At 51.1% G+C, this 14,222-nt stretch overlaps 6 protein-coding genes across 6 annotated transcripts; 2 read left to right on the top strand and 4 right to left on the bottom strand.

Annotated features, from left to right (window-relative positions):
* Positions 1-424: 424 nt before the first annotated feature.
* On the top strand, positions 425-3,880 carry M436DRAFT_81733 (uncharacterized protein; the record flags this gene model as incomplete). Its single annotated transcript, XM_013572313.1, has 1 exon — positions 425-3,880. The coding sequence occupies one exon, from the start codon at positions 425-427 to the stop codon at positions 3,878-3,880; it is 3,456 nt and encodes a 1,151-aa protein (XP_013427767.1).
* A 576-nt stretch (positions 3,881-4,456) lies between these two features.
* M436DRAFT_63660 (uncharacterized protein) lies at positions 4,457-6,086 on the top strand (the record flags this gene model as incomplete). The annotated part of the gene is made up of 5 exons (XM_013572178.1): positions 4,457-4,559; positions 4,636-4,737; positions 4,813-5,332; positions 5,491-5,636; positions 5,932-6,086. The coding sequence occupies 5 exons, from the start codon at positions 4,457-4,459 to the stop codon at positions 6,084-6,086; spliced, it is 1,026 nt and encodes a 341-aa protein (XP_013427632.1).
* Positions 6,087-6,910: 824 nt separating this feature from the next.
* On the bottom strand, positions 6,911-7,454 carry M436DRAFT_46423 (ankyrin; the record flags this gene model as incomplete). Its single annotated transcript, XM_013572050.1, has 2 exons — positions 6,911-6,961; positions 7,026-7,454. The coding sequence occupies 2 exons, from the start codon at positions 7,452-7,454 to the stop codon at positions 6,911-6,913; spliced, it is 480 nt and encodes a 159-aa protein (XP_013427504.1).
* A 611-nt stretch (positions 7,455-8,065) lies between these two features.
* M436DRAFT_46708 (uncharacterized protein) lies at positions 8,066-9,034 on the bottom strand (the record flags this gene model as incomplete). Its single annotated transcript, XM_013572104.1, has 2 exons — positions 8,066-8,590; positions 8,699-9,034. 2 exons carry the CDS (start codon positions 9,032-9,034, stop codon positions 8,066-8,068), a joined length of 861 nt encoding a protein of 286 aa, XP_013427558.1.
* A 326-nt stretch (positions 9,035-9,360) lies between these two features.
* Positions 9,361-12,294, bottom strand: M436DRAFT_81729 (uncharacterized protein; the record flags this gene model as incomplete). Its single annotated transcript, XM_013572312.1, has 1 exon — positions 9,361-12,294. The coding sequence occupies one exon, from the start codon at positions 12,292-12,294 to the stop codon at positions 9,361-9,363; it is 2,934 nt and encodes a 977-aa protein (XP_013427766.1).
* Positions 12,295-13,089: 795 nt separating this feature from the next.
* M436DRAFT_46009 (uncharacterized protein) lies at positions 13,090-13,785 on the bottom strand (the record flags this gene model as incomplete). The annotated part of the gene is made up of 1 exon (XM_013571956.1): positions 13,090-13,785. A coding segment is annotated over one exon (696 nt), but the record flags the coding sequence as incomplete, so codon positions are not given.
* Between the last annotated feature and the right edge of the window lie 437 nt (positions 13,786-14,222).

Genomic DNA, 14,222 nt, shown 5'->3' with positions numbered 1-14,222 from the left:
TATGAATCTTCACGCGTGCCTGCCTGTCTGCATGTCTGTGCCTCTTTGCAGCAGGCAGCCATGCAGCAAACGCTGCCTGACGAAAGGCACTCGCTCTCTTCCACCAAACATTTACCGGCCAAGTATCGTCTTTCACCGTGACTCTGCTCGAGAGCTTGCTCGCATGCCCTTCGAACCAACTCCATTTGACTCTTTCCTCTTTCACTCTCTACTAATCACTCCCTTGCCTTTCACTCGCCAACTCGCTGCGTCTTGTCGCAGCCACCGTGATTCTCACTAAGAAGCGCTGTCTTGATCTAACCATCGAGACAACTTCCGCCTTTTTCCTTTCAACTGTCAAGACGTCAACCTTCTTGATCATCTTCCCTTTCACTCTACACACACCCGGCACAGCCCATGCTGTCAACGGTCGCCCATCCTAACCATGCCTCGTAAGCAGTTCAAGGCCGATCTGGACGACGCCATCAAAGGCAAGCATGGCCTCGAGTTCATCTCCGACTGCTGTGTCCTCGAAGACGGCTTTACCTTCGCCTTTGCTCATCCAACCCTCACATCGCCTGTCACCATAACTGCCAGCGTCCCAGAGCAGTCCGACTACCCCACTGCCCACTATTACACTCTCTTCTGCGATGATAATGCTTCCAAGGATATTGCGCACATTGTAGACCGCCTTGGACAGCCCAGCTGCATGACCATCCAGCAGTTCCTCTCACATGTCTCTGATGCGCTCTCTGGCTCTGCTGATATCGAGTCTGAGGCAGAGTCGCTGCAAGACCACGACCCCGACGATGACCTCGACGACGAAGACATCTACGGTGGAGGGTTCGAGACTGCTGCCTCCGCGCCCGCCTTTGCCATGCCTACCAAGACGATTCGCGCAAACTCTTCAAGCCAGTTCCAATCCCGCATCCGCAGCGACCTCAGACTTGCTCATCAAGCCGGCTTCAAGGTCTCTTGCTTTGGTGCTCTTTTCGAGAATGACACCTGTGTCGTCTCGCTGTCTATCTCCGCTCGCAAGCTCGGTATCTCGGAAGAGGCTATGCAGGCCTGGCGCATTGAGTCTTCCGACTATATCATCCTGCTCATTCACTACAAGGAAGGTTACAAGACTAAGGATGATCTGATAAGACTCACGCCGTCTTCTGTCTCCGCACATCTCGAAATGCGTGTGGGTGCTTCCAAGCACTACAAACCGACCCACGATCAAGCCCGCAATGCTTTCAGCGCCAAGGGTTCATCAACAATCCAAGACTGCGGCCCGACACAGTTCCGTGATACTTTCATATCCAAACCCCTTAGGGATCTCTTGTCTGAACGTCTTGTCTGCGTTATTCGCTACAGGGGTGCTGGTATGTCGTGGCAGGGCGCCGAGGACTCATACAGAATGAGACAGGCCGACCCGGAGATAGATGTGGGTGCCATCGCTCAGCATTACCAAGAGGAAGAGACGCCTGGATACCCTGATGTCGTCACAGCAGACCATCTGGGTCATTGTTCGTCCAAGGAACCACATTCGTTCCCCCTCGCCGCTATGCAATTCACGCTACGCCACTTCGTTCGTTGTACCGAGTTCTGTCTCGTCTGCCACAAAAAGCTCGACACGTTAGTTGAAGCACTGAAGCCCTACGTTTGCGACGAACCGCTCTGTCTGTACCAGTACATGACTCTCGGATTTGGCCCATCAATAGAGCATGAGATAATGCATCAAGACAAGGTCGTAGACTTGCTCCTCAGCTTCTGTTACAGCAGTGCCTCCATAGGCAGACTCAAGGACTTTCCAACTGGCCTTGCTTTGAGCGTACCCCAGTCCATCATCTCGCCCGTTCAGGATTATATCAACAAGACGAACGGCATTCAACCTGCACAGCCTTCAGCTTCCACTGTTCCTCGGTCTGTACCACGTCTCCAAGCTCGTTTCGACATAACCAAGTCAGAAATCTTGTTTGATGATGTCGGACCAACCTTTGTCTGCCCTCTCAAGAAAGGCGACTGGGTCGCCCTCGAGCTCCCCGATGAGAGAGGAAGTCCAGTCTTCCATTGCAGAGTACAAGACACACTCGGCCCTTCCGTCAAGACTGGTCCATTGATCAGACAAACCGCAGAACAGGAACAGCAGGAAGTCGGTACTGCCAAATGGTCCACAGTCTTCATCGACAAGTATAACATCAACTTCGACGACTTGTCCGACACTGACAAGCGCGGTACCGTACAGCGTCTGCTGGCCTTGCTTCCATCAGTCCAAAAGATGAAGGCCTACCTATCACAACAGAGCACACCTGACCTGTCTCGATGGGTCGACAAGATCTCGCCAGCCGCCCTATCCGTTCTTCGATGGACTCTGGCCTCTAATCGCTCTTGTATCGTCGAGGTTGAGCCGGAGAGGGCTGTGCACGGCATGAGCGGATACATGCAATTTCGCTTTGCCATGGGTGCCCCTGACAAGGAACACCGTTTTCTAAAGGCTGTCAAGGATACCACGGCTCGGCTCAAATCCAAGTATCCAACCATGTACGCGTGGCATGGTAGCTCTATCCAGAATTGGCACAGTATTATCCGTGAGGGTCTTCACTTCAACGAGACCATGAACGGCCGTGCTTACGGACACGGTGTCTATCACTCTCCACATTACGCTACCTCACTTGGCTACTCCGGTATGCATTACTCGACTGCAGCAGGACCACACATGTGGCCCAGTTCGGACTTGCAAATTTCAGGAGCTATGGCGCTGAACGAAATCGTCAATGCGCCAGACGAGTTTGTCTCCAAGACGCCTCACTACGTGATCAGTCAGCTAGACTGGATCCAGACTCGCTACCTCTTCGTGAAGTGCGGTGCTAGTGGTGATTACGTTCTGCCAACATTCGACCAACTACCAGAGCACAAGCTGGAGCAGGATCCTACCCGCATTCCCATGGGTGAGCGAACGCAAATCGTTATTCCAGCACTCCACCCCAAGGCTGGGAAGCGTAAGCTGCCTAGCACCGCAACACCTAGCCCGCGCAAGATCAAGAAGGTGAAGAAGGACTTGAAGAATAAAATCGCAAGCAAAGTTGTTGACTTGACTGGTGATGACGATGGTGAGGTCGAGTCCTTTTCCAACGACAGTGAGGTCAGCGACAGCTTGAGCGTCACTACTGACGATGAAGACCGTGAGATCTTCGAAGAGCCCAATTCTCAACAAATGCTGGCTATCAGAACAGGCCCGCCGCAAACCGACTTCATTCCAGGTTCTCTGGACCACGATCAGCTCCCCAAGCTACCAATGCCTTCGTATGCCAATACCGCCACGACCAAGAGACTGAATCAGGACCTAAAAGCCCTGATCGACGTTCAGAAGAAAACACCGCTCCATGAGCTTGGCTGGTACATCGACCCTGAGAAAGTCAACAACCTCTACCAATGGATTGTAGAGCTGCACAGCTTCAACATGTTCAACGAGGAGAACCATGTGTTGCCTCTTGTCACCGACATGAAAAAACACAACGTCAAGAGCATCGTCCTCGAGCTTCGCTTCCCTGGCTCCTACCCTAACAACCCTCCCTTCATCAGAGTCATCCGCCCCCGCTTCTTGCCTTTCATGAACGGTGGCGGTGGACACGTCACTTCGGGAGGCGCCATATGTCACGCCCTTCTGACTACAGACGGCTGGCTTTGCACTACTACGATCGAATCTGTTTTGTTGCAGATCCGCATGGCCATGGCCTCAACAGATCCAAAGCCTGCGCGCTTGGAGGTCAGGGGTCAATACACCGCAGGGGACTCCAACTCATATGGTTCTGGAGAAGCTATTGAGGCTTACAAGCGTGCTTGCATGACTCACGGATGGACTGTCCCCGCCGACTTTGACCAGACGGTTGCTGAACAGCCACAGCAGGAGTAGACAGTATACACATACACCTGAATCAGGGAGAGAGAAGAGGGTTCTCTCAGTAGAGGTGTCCGTTTGTTTTCCAAGTTTCTTTTAGATGGCGTTCACATCGGGTATAAGCATCAACAAGCGTTTCAAAAAGGGAGGAATGATTCAAGAAGCTGCAACTGGAGCGTAGCTTATCGTATAGACGAACGCAGACGACACGAAATGATGCCATGATTATTGATGAATATCACTTTCTCGGTGTGTGAATTTCACAGTCTTGTATATTGAAGCACAGTGTTCTTTTAAACACAGAGGTATGCCCACAACTCGAAACAACGTCCCCCAATGTATAACGCTTATTCCCGTATGGTATCATTGATTCTATAGCTAGCTATAGCATGTGATGACAATCCAACTCGAGAAACTGAGTTGTTAGTGTCTTGGCCATGGTCGCTTACAGCGTATCTGATCGGCATAGCCCACAATAATCAGTCGTGACTCCACTTTTACCGCTGACAAGCCAGATATATATAGGAGTCGATAGGTGCCTGAATCCTCGTCTTCTAGGTCCTACTTAACTCACCGAGTTTTCTGATAACAATGGATAAGATGCAGGACATGCTACGATTTGTGGTCGAGCATCATCCGCGTATCTTCAAGATCTCTTATGTTGCTCTGATACTTCCCATCGTCATTCTCTCTAGTATGTTTACATCTTGACTTCTATCAGTCCTGTCGAGGATCGATCATGTTGTGTTGATTTGTCTGACCTCCAACAGTCATCCCTCTTCTATCTCCGATATTCCTCCAACTGCCCAATGCAGATGTCGTCGAGTTCCAGCTCAGAAGATCGCAATCCGTGATTGATATTGGCTACTACAGTTTGTCCACCTTTGACCAACAGCTCGACGTCGATTGCTGACAAGGTATCGTAGGTATCTGCTTGGGCCACTCAGACCGCTGGTTCAAGGACGCTGACGGCGAAACCTACTTCCATGCCTGCATCAGCACTGTTGGTCACCATGCCACTGGCAAAACACTCGCACGGCAATGGGGCAAAGCAGCTGCGGCAGGTCCCAGGATCTACGAGCGCCTGGTCGAAGACTTTGACATGACGATACAGCTGCAGAGAGATGCGATGTACCCTGGCCTTCTTATCGCTGCTGCTGTACTCTGGACCATCAGCATTGCTCTCTTCCACACTGGCTCTTACGTCAAGGGAAACAGGGAGCAATGGGTACTGAGGGCATGCAAGGGATTTGCTGTTATTGCATCTCTGCTGTTTGTTGTTGCTACCACTGCTACGACTGCTGGTGTGTATCCTCTTGTACAATACTTTGATCCTAGCACCGGCTGGGATGCTGATGGACGTATGGGAGCTATTCTGGCGGTGCAGTGGGCTGCTGCTGGTGCTATGGCTGTGCATACTTTGCTTGCTTTTGCTGTTACTGGGGATATGCAAGACAAGTCGGAGGGGTCGATCAGGCTGGATAACTAATCCGAGTCTATGAGATTCGTAGGTTGTGGTTCTCGTTGTCATGATTGGCAGTCTGCAGGTATGGATTGTACAACATGGAATGAGTGTTGATTGGTTGGCACATATGCATGCACTATATATCTATATATCCATATAGTCATCGATGTGTTACCTCGGTCCTTCAATCAACCTCACCGCCTGACTTCTTGTCGAGAAACACGACTCTCAGACCCTATCTCTTACAACGGATCGGACATCCTGTGCCTCGCCATCACTATGAGCTCGATGACCAGCCCCATGTGGGTTTGTAACATTGATAAATGCAACAGACCTGCCGTACGCATATTGGGTGATTGCGTGTCATGCAACCGACATCTCTGCTTTAAAAATTTGCAGAAGCCATTGTCATACTTGTGCTTCCCCTGAGGTGACTATCCTTCCCATCTGCAAAATGTTCTACGAGAGGGATGTACTAAGCACTGGGCCCGTGTTCTGTCCTGCACGACTACTATCAAAGCAGCATTACTCTACTGCTTAGACTCACCCAGCGCGGAGAGATCCACACAGACAGACCAACAGACGTCTTTCTGATATACAGATTCTTATACGACAGAGTGCGGGACCTCTACCCTATCAACCCATACCAAGGCGCTTCTTCTCTGGGAAAAGTGCTACCTCAAGCACGCCGATGACAAAGGTTTCCACGTTCTTGTCGATGAAGACTCCAACATCACTGGTCTGATTGATTGGTAATGGTGCTTCACCGCCCCTGCATCTCTGGCTTTCAACTCGCCAATGCTGCTACTTTCAACGTCCGAATTCTTCAGTGGCGAGACCAAGATTGGCAAAGACGAAGAATTGTTTGCAGAGTGCTTGGAAGCTAAAGGGGCAAAGGATATGGCAAAGTGTGTTAGAGAGGGTGGAGTACATCATTTTCTGTAATCTTGATCTTTGTTTTGCCTTTGAGAATATGTTGGGCTTGTCCAAGGGGTTGAGGAGGAGTTTGGGTGTGGATCAGGAGTAAGGATGGGATGAATGGAAAAAAGGTGGCTCTCGAGCGATACGCCGATGATCACAGGTTGATGGATATTTCTGAACAGGTCGGGAGGATAGAACTGATTCATTTGTTCTTTGCGCGGTGAAAGCCCAAGAAAGAATTTAGGGTAGCGTTCTGGATCGACTAGAAGCCGCATGGGTGGTGTTGAGCGAAGCAACCTCCTGTCTCCAAGAAATTTCGGCGCACTTCTCGAGCCACTTTGCATGCTAGTTGACCACAGAGTCAATAATGTGGATAAAAGGCTTATTAACTTGCGAGCAGGGCGTAGCGGCCTGAGAGCAGGTAGCCTTCTAGCCGACCCCCAACAGTATGTTCACTGAAAATCTCCATGACTCTGCCGGCAGAGCGCGTCACCGCACTCCTTATCTTGCAAGGTGGCATCCATCTGGCATGAGGGAGAACCTTCAGTATATGGCATTGTGTCGTGTAATAGGACCAACTCCGCTGCTCGTGCTGTTACAGATCGAAGCTTCTCCAATGCGGTATGATATTCATCGATACGATGGAACGGGTAATCCATTTATAGAGTGATTCCCTCTTCCTCGGCAGCTCTCGTAATGTATTCTCTGACCTGACAACAAAAGTTTAGCAGAAGATCATTTGCGCCACGAGGGGAACAAGCAGCCAAAACTCACCTTGGCGTCAGGAGCAAGATCCAGCGCCAGAGCACCGGTACTGTCCTTTTTGTCCGTCTCTGCTCCAGCCTTGAGTAACACAACCGCCGCATCACCGTGGCCCTCGGCAATCGCGTGATGCAGTGCCGTACACCCATCTCCGTCGCTCGCATTGACCGGACTCCTGTTCTGCAAAAGCAATTTGATCATGGGTACATTGCCCACGGCAGCTGCTCTGTGCAGAGGCAACTGACCCCTCTTGTCCTTGACCCTTGCTGAAGCTTTGTGCTCGAGTAGGTTCTTTGCGGTATCCAGATTTGACTTGGAGGCTGCGAAGTGCAAGGCTGTGGCGCCTGTGGAGGTTGTGAGGGTGGGGTCGGCGTTTTTGGCGAGAAGAAGGTTGACGAGGGGGTCGGAGGTGGAGGAGTCTTTTAGGGATGAGGCGATCATGAGGGGTGTCCAGCCTGCGCCGTCCTGTTGTTCGTCTTGTCAGAGCTGCTCCTTGCTGGGATATCTTGAACGTGGAAGGACGGGCATACTTGGACGTCGGGATCAAAGTCTTTGCGATCAGCGAGGATGTCGACTATGGGGAGGCGGTTGTAAGATGCAGCCCAGTGGATGGGTAGTCTATCATCGTCGTCGCGTAGTTTGGCGAGCTTGGGATTTGCCTGGGAGAGGAACAAGGCATGTCAGGATCGCGTGAGAATGGGCGGAAGGCGAGCGATTACGATGATTGCGTACATTTAATAGCGATTCGGCGAGGTTGACTGTCGCGGCGTTAGCGATGGTGTAAGCAGAGGATGCGAAGACACGCACTCTGTCCATCACGGCAGGCAGCATGGATGGCGAACTTGTTGGTCTCTCCTTGATCGGTCGCCATGTTGGGTCTTTAGTCGTGTAGGGAGTTCAAAGTCATCAGCACATGAACGCTGGTGACGCTGTCAGAAAGCAAGAAGACCCTCGTGACGATGCGGGGTCTTTTTGTGAAGTGAGTGCTTGTGCGGGTACAGTACAATCAAGGTATGTTCATTAGTCATTATTGGCCATCTACCAGGCGCATTTCACTGCTTCTTCACAGCAGCATTCGCAAACATCTGCTCAACTCTCCCTGTACCCTTCAGAGCCAATCTCACAGCCTCGAACTTTTGTTCAGGTGCTCTCTTTCCATTAGCCACACTCTCCATAACCCACTCCGCCGTGACAAACTTGACATTCTTGCCTCCAATGTTGGCTATTTCCTTCTGCATCTTTGAAGCCGAGAGTCCACCGCCAGCTCCAGGAACACTCGACCCATTTGCTCGACCCAGAATTACGTGACTGACAGAGCGACGTCCAAGGTGAATGCTGAGACGTGCACCATGTGTTACGAGAAGGTGCTTCAACTTGTGGTCCGATATTGTTGGAAATGTGCTGCCATTGATGTAGATGCATGTTTCCGCAAAAACCTGAGGGGGCTTTGGCGTCGTCGCACGTTCTGCATCCTCGTCGTGTCTGGCATCCTGCGCCTGCTCGTCTGGACTCGACTTCTCGCCTAGCAGCTTTTCCTCATAACTTGACACTTGCTCTTCCCGCTCTTGGGACGAGTCCTGTCGTACCGGCTGCGCACTCGGTATATCCAGAAGATCCAGCTCTTGCTCGTGCACCTCATCCGCCAGAACCTTCGCCTTTGCCGTTTCAATCGCGCTATCCTTGACACCTCCTTTCTTGACTCTGAAAGCTTCCACCACACTGATCTGGCCTCTTTCCCTCAGACCAGGTGCACCCTTAGCCCAATCTCCATTTTCCAGTCGACCGTCTTTGCCAAAGTCTTCACTGCCAGCCCCGACGCTATCTGCAACTCGTGCACCGCCCGAAGCACCGCCGCCGAACTGGTTGCTGAGTTTTAGACTGCGCGACTCGCGCCAACTCGTGCTGCCCGCCAGGCTGTTGTCTGCTCTTTGGTGTCCAGTCGATGACGAGTTCCACGGGTCGAAGAATCGGCGTTTTGGCTTTGCGCTCACGGGAGGTGGGAGTTGGTGTGGATTTGACATGTTTGTTCGTCTGGTTATGCGCTTGTTCCGAGGGACTGTCGCAAGACAGACCGAAGAATGCTATGTCATCTGGCGTTCGTGATGGGCTGCTGTGAAGTCAAACACTGGATTGTTTTGGTTGTATGGAATTGTTCGTTCGTTTTGGATGACGCGACGAACGAGACCGCCAAGTCACGTTTCTCATTTCGCTTGCACCTGCTGATCCATCTCGTTCGGATACACTTGCCTCTTTTCCACAGATGTTCAACTTCACATGAGCGGATGCATCCAAGATGAATGTCGACGGTGTGTCTGTATATCTCTACAAGGTTATACATAAACTGGTCTTAACTCTTCATTCGTGATGTCGCTTCCTGATCTAGCTGCTCCAAGCGTGCTACAACTCTCTTCAGAGGCAGAGCTGCTCCTCTGCTGACCACGCTGAGTCCGTCACGAACTTCAACCTTTGCACCATCCTCGCTGTTCCTCAATATCGTATGTGCTGCATTGATTGCTTTGGGCAACAACTTTGCGCCATCAGTATCAGTGTAAAGCCAGCGCAGTACATCTTCAAGTCCCTCCAACCCTGCTGTTTCTCCGCGGCCCAAACGACTAACGGGTGAGATGAGGAACGCCCTTGCGCGAAGATAGGTGCGTTCCGTGTAAGCCACGCTGTTCTGATTGATGGATGAAAGCCCTTGAAGGGGCTCAAATCCGGCCTCGTTATAGTAGGGTTCTCTGACCAAAACGAGGCCGAGGATGCTGACCAATACTTGTAGCACAGTGCTTTGGTTAGGCGTCCATGCCTCGTTTCGCGCCTCGTCACCCTGCCATGTTCCTAGCAGCGACAAGCATATCTTTCCTTCCTCGTATAGGTTGGGATTCACTCGCCCAGACATGCCTGCTCCCTCTGCCGTCCAGCTGTGGAAGAATGCCTTTGGAGGCTCGTACGGGTACTGAGATGGTAGGTGCAGGTCGATCATGAACGGTGCGTATTCGTATGGCGTACCAAGCGGACCGACGAATAAGACTCGGATCAAATCCATCCGGGACTCCCATGTTCGAACGTAAACACCTTCCGGGAGTGCACCAGGCGCACTGAGAATCTTGTGCTCTTTCGACACGCCCTTCATGTGGTGTGCAGACGTCGAGCCACTTTGAAGCAGATAGTGGTGGTCTGAAGGTACCTCTGACTCGAGGATCTCGTAGGCTGCTGGTGCATTCGGTAGCGAGGATAGGCGTAACTCTTCTACAGAGACATTGCTCATCTTCTGATCCGTGACTTTGTCTGTACTATCGACCTGAGCCGGTTGTGTAGCAGGAGTAACGGGCGCTGAAGTTGATATGATGTTCGTAGCTGGCGTGTCGTCTTGCGTTGACATTGCATCCGTATTGTCGTTATCTTCATCCTCCGTACTCCAAGAATCATCCGCGTCGTCGATCGGGATATCTTGTCCATCTTCGAACCAGATATCCTCCTCTGATCCTGAATCCGAGTAGTGACCCATCTCAAAGTCGACGTCATCGACTTCATCGCTAAACTCGTAGTCTTCATTGTCGTCAACATCAGGAGGGTGGTCTTCCACGTCTAGGTTCATGGCTGGGGCTGTGTCTGTGATGTCACACTCGACTTCCTGTACTGGCTCAGCTGCCCCTAACCTGACTGTACACTTTCCGTTCCTGCCAAGATCCACGACTTCACCGAACCAGTTGACACTGTTGGGTGCAATAGAGGGCAAAGGTGGTATTTTGAGCAACAGAACATAGTCTCCTCTGTTGCGATTGACACTCTTTGGTGCCCGTATGTCGTAGAAACTGACTTCTTCGGATTCCTCACCGAGAGTTCCGAGCTTCGTGCTTGGGACTAGCAGATCCAAACTCTTGTCACAGAATGAGAGTGTAGAATCCTTGAACCAAGAGACGTGAGCTACTCGATCCTTGCTATTGACTCGATGAGCGATGCCCACTCGCGCCGGAGTTATGGCCCAAGACGTCATCGCTTCGGGTGGTGGCTCTCTCGTCTCATTCGTGCAGACAACTTCGCCAGCGAAGACTGCATCTTCGTCGTCAATCGAAGGATCTGGGATGATTGAGGTCGTTCGAACTGTTTCTATGGTTGAGTCGTCGCTCCAGAGAACATCGGCTGCCGTTGTGGTACTGGTAATCGTGAAAACATTTAGATCATATCCAAGATTTTGCGTACGGTCGAGCTTCTCAAGTTTGCCATGAGAGTCTGATCCATTGTACTTAGCGCAGGCTCCGGGAAGGTCCCTGAATCTTACACGCAAACCGCCTTGTAACTCGGGATCAGAACGTGCTGCAGTCGAGCCTGATTCTGACGGCATGTTTGAGATGTCGTACAGGCGAACGTCGTCACCCTCCAATTCGTCGGGGCCAAGTACGCCCTCAGGTGCACTACTCCAGATCGGAGTCTCGCTGGCAGCTTCCATTCGAGGGTGCAACCAGTCAACTTGACATTCTTTGGTGCGCACGTCAACCACGACCCCGATAGGCGGAGTGTTTGGAGAGTAGGTTCCGAAGATCCATCTGCCTGTTCTGAGAACGCCCTTCTTCGTCTTGACCAGCGACCCAACAGCAAACCTCTCCTCGGGGTCACCACTCATCGGCTCCAGCTTACCCTCGTCTGCGATACTTACGACGCCATTGTCGGTCAATCGAACAGTGACTTCATCAAAGCAGTCTTTTATGCGGCCAATCCAATTTTTGTAGATGATAATGTCACCTTCGTTGAAGGTCTGCACGAGCTTCAGTTCGGAGGCGGGTACGTCGTAAAGCAGCCCACCATCATTAACCAGTTCGAGAGAGGGCTCCTCTTCCTCAGGCAAAGGCAACCAAGCACACTTCATGATCTTGCGGCTCTTGGTTTCTCTGACGTCGCACATGGAAAGAAGGGTGCACCTCGTCCTCGTGCTGACAACGGTCCCTGATCGGTTTCCTTTGCGCACCAGGTCTCCAGACATGAACGAACGGTCCAAGAGAAGAAGATCGCTGCATGGAACCAACTCGGCCTTGTTTTCGGTTTGCCATTGCATTAGTACGAAGCCCGGGGGTGGTATGCCATCTCTCAAGAACTCCTTGTGCAGTTGGCGCGGCACGGCTTTATGGCGATGAACTTTGCCATATGTGTTTGTCGGATATGGTGTATGGCTCTCAATCTCAGCATGCGTTCTATCAACGTAGCCGACGGCTAACTGGTTGCTGCTGTTGGAGGTGCACACATCATCGACATGGAGTTGAAGGCTCGGTTCTGTGGTTGTCATACCGCAGTCCGAGGGATATGGTTGATAGCGGACTGGTGCGCTTTCTGGTGGCAAATTTCACAGTTTTTCCGGCCAGGAAAACAAAGTTGATGAACCGAGGGGACGAACGTTGTATTGTTCTTGGGTTCTAATTTTTTGACCACGCTTTGTTAGAGAAGGCGAGAGTTTGAGAGCGGCGCGAAGCTTGGACCAAGTTTGGTGGAAGGTACCACCCTGTTCCAGTAAACTATCACCGCTTCGCCATCATGTCGTTACCTTGAGAGCAAGAACTTTTGAAGTTGTCATCAGTTGCATACGAGCTAGGTAAAGTCAGTCTTGGTAGCGACTAGCATGGAGGGGGACTGTGCTGCAATTGCGTGGTAGTTCTCAGAAGTAAGAATTTCCTACCGATCATCTAATCGCGAATTCGCGCGCGACCAATACACACAATATTGGAGACGCACGATACGACAAGATATAGCCATATCCACTGGGACGAAACATGATTTAGGCTCACTTTGGGCGTGTTTCTAGTCGAGAAATCACTATGCATTTTCAAACCGAGGACGCCATTTCTAACCCTTGTGAGATGAGCAAGGACGTTCAAAACCAAGCACGGGGAGAGATTTGGAGTACACAAGTCTGTGAAAGTATATTCTGAGGCAAGGATACAAACTATGATACACGAGTATGGAGTTTGTGTGGAAGATTGGTGTCAATTCGATAGACACAATCATGGTTCGTACCGGCTGTGTGTTCTAGCCGATAAAGCTGCGAGCAGAGAATAGTGGCCAATACTCTTCTATCCTTGGCTCATCACATCTTTGTCATGCTGTCGCGCAGAACTTCCCAGGCATCCTCCCAGGCTTTGTTTGTTGAGACTGATGTACCAGTATCGCGCCTGGCTTGGTCAAGCTCTGCAGCTGCCTTCTGGAAGACCAACTCACGCTCACGTCTCATCTTCTCTAAGTTGGTTTTGTTATCTAGAAGGCTCTGAGTGTCTTGGTCTGGTTTCAGTGTTGGTCCTGGTGAGAAGTGCTGTGCAGAAGGACCCTGGACCGAGACAGGCTCACGATGTGGTGGCGGCGCTGAAAGATGGATGTTCAACCTGTCATGTGGATGTTGAGTGTGATCGTAGTTAATGTATTGAGGGTGGATTGGTGGTGCAGCGTAGGGAAATCTTGAGCCTGCTGACGCGACCACACCGACTGGAACGAAGTCGTTCTGTGGCCGATAGTCTCCAAGCATTGGTACCTCAGCAGCATCATCTATGCCAGGAGGACGTGGATAATTGTACCTTCTTGCCTGGAGGTTGTGCTGCGCTTGAGGATGTGGTGGTTGGTCCCTCATCTGAGGATAGCGTGGGCTTTGGTAGATGCTCTCATTTGGCGATGGCCAACAGGCAGGCTGGAGTGGTGGTCCACGCATCTGGGGTTGCCATCTTGTCACATTGGATTCATTCTGGGTTATATACCTGTCAAATGACCTTGGGTGTGTATGAATGGTTCTAAGACAATCATCAAGCTGAATGTCTCATCAAAGAAGGCAGCCTTGAGTGTATGAGACGGTTCTGTGACCAACAAGAGAAGTCCGGTCTTGACTATACCATTCCGTAGGATCGGTTGCATTCATGCATGATGTAGTTTGAGGATTCGATCAGAAAATCCATTATCCAAGATCAGTAGTCGCCATTGTCGATCAGCTGGACGCTGTACAAGAAGATGCCGCTTGGTACCCATTGGCTCCTCAGGGTTCGATTTCCGTGTAGAAAGTGGAGTATCGCACTGTTTTCGAGATCGCGAGTCGCAAGTACGAAAATTGACAGTTTCTTTGAAAGATAAGTTGGGTTCTTTCACTGCGAACACTTCAAAAGTAACTGCAGCCTTTGTCAAGAACCTAGCATTTTGTTGTGCTATTTCGGGTCGTTTGAGAACAATAATACCACGCTT

This window comes from Aureobasidium namibiae (genome assembly GCF_000721765.1).
Source record: "Aureobasidium namibiae CBS 147.97 unplaced genomic scaffold scaffold_8, whole genome shotgun sequence".
NCBI classification, from domain to species: Eukaryota; Fungi; Ascomycota; class Dothideomycetes; order Dothideales; family Saccotheciaceae; genus Aureobasidium; species Aureobasidium namibiae.
Note: the sequence above shows the minus strand (reverse complement) of the source record. Positions and strands in the feature narration are given on the sequence as shown.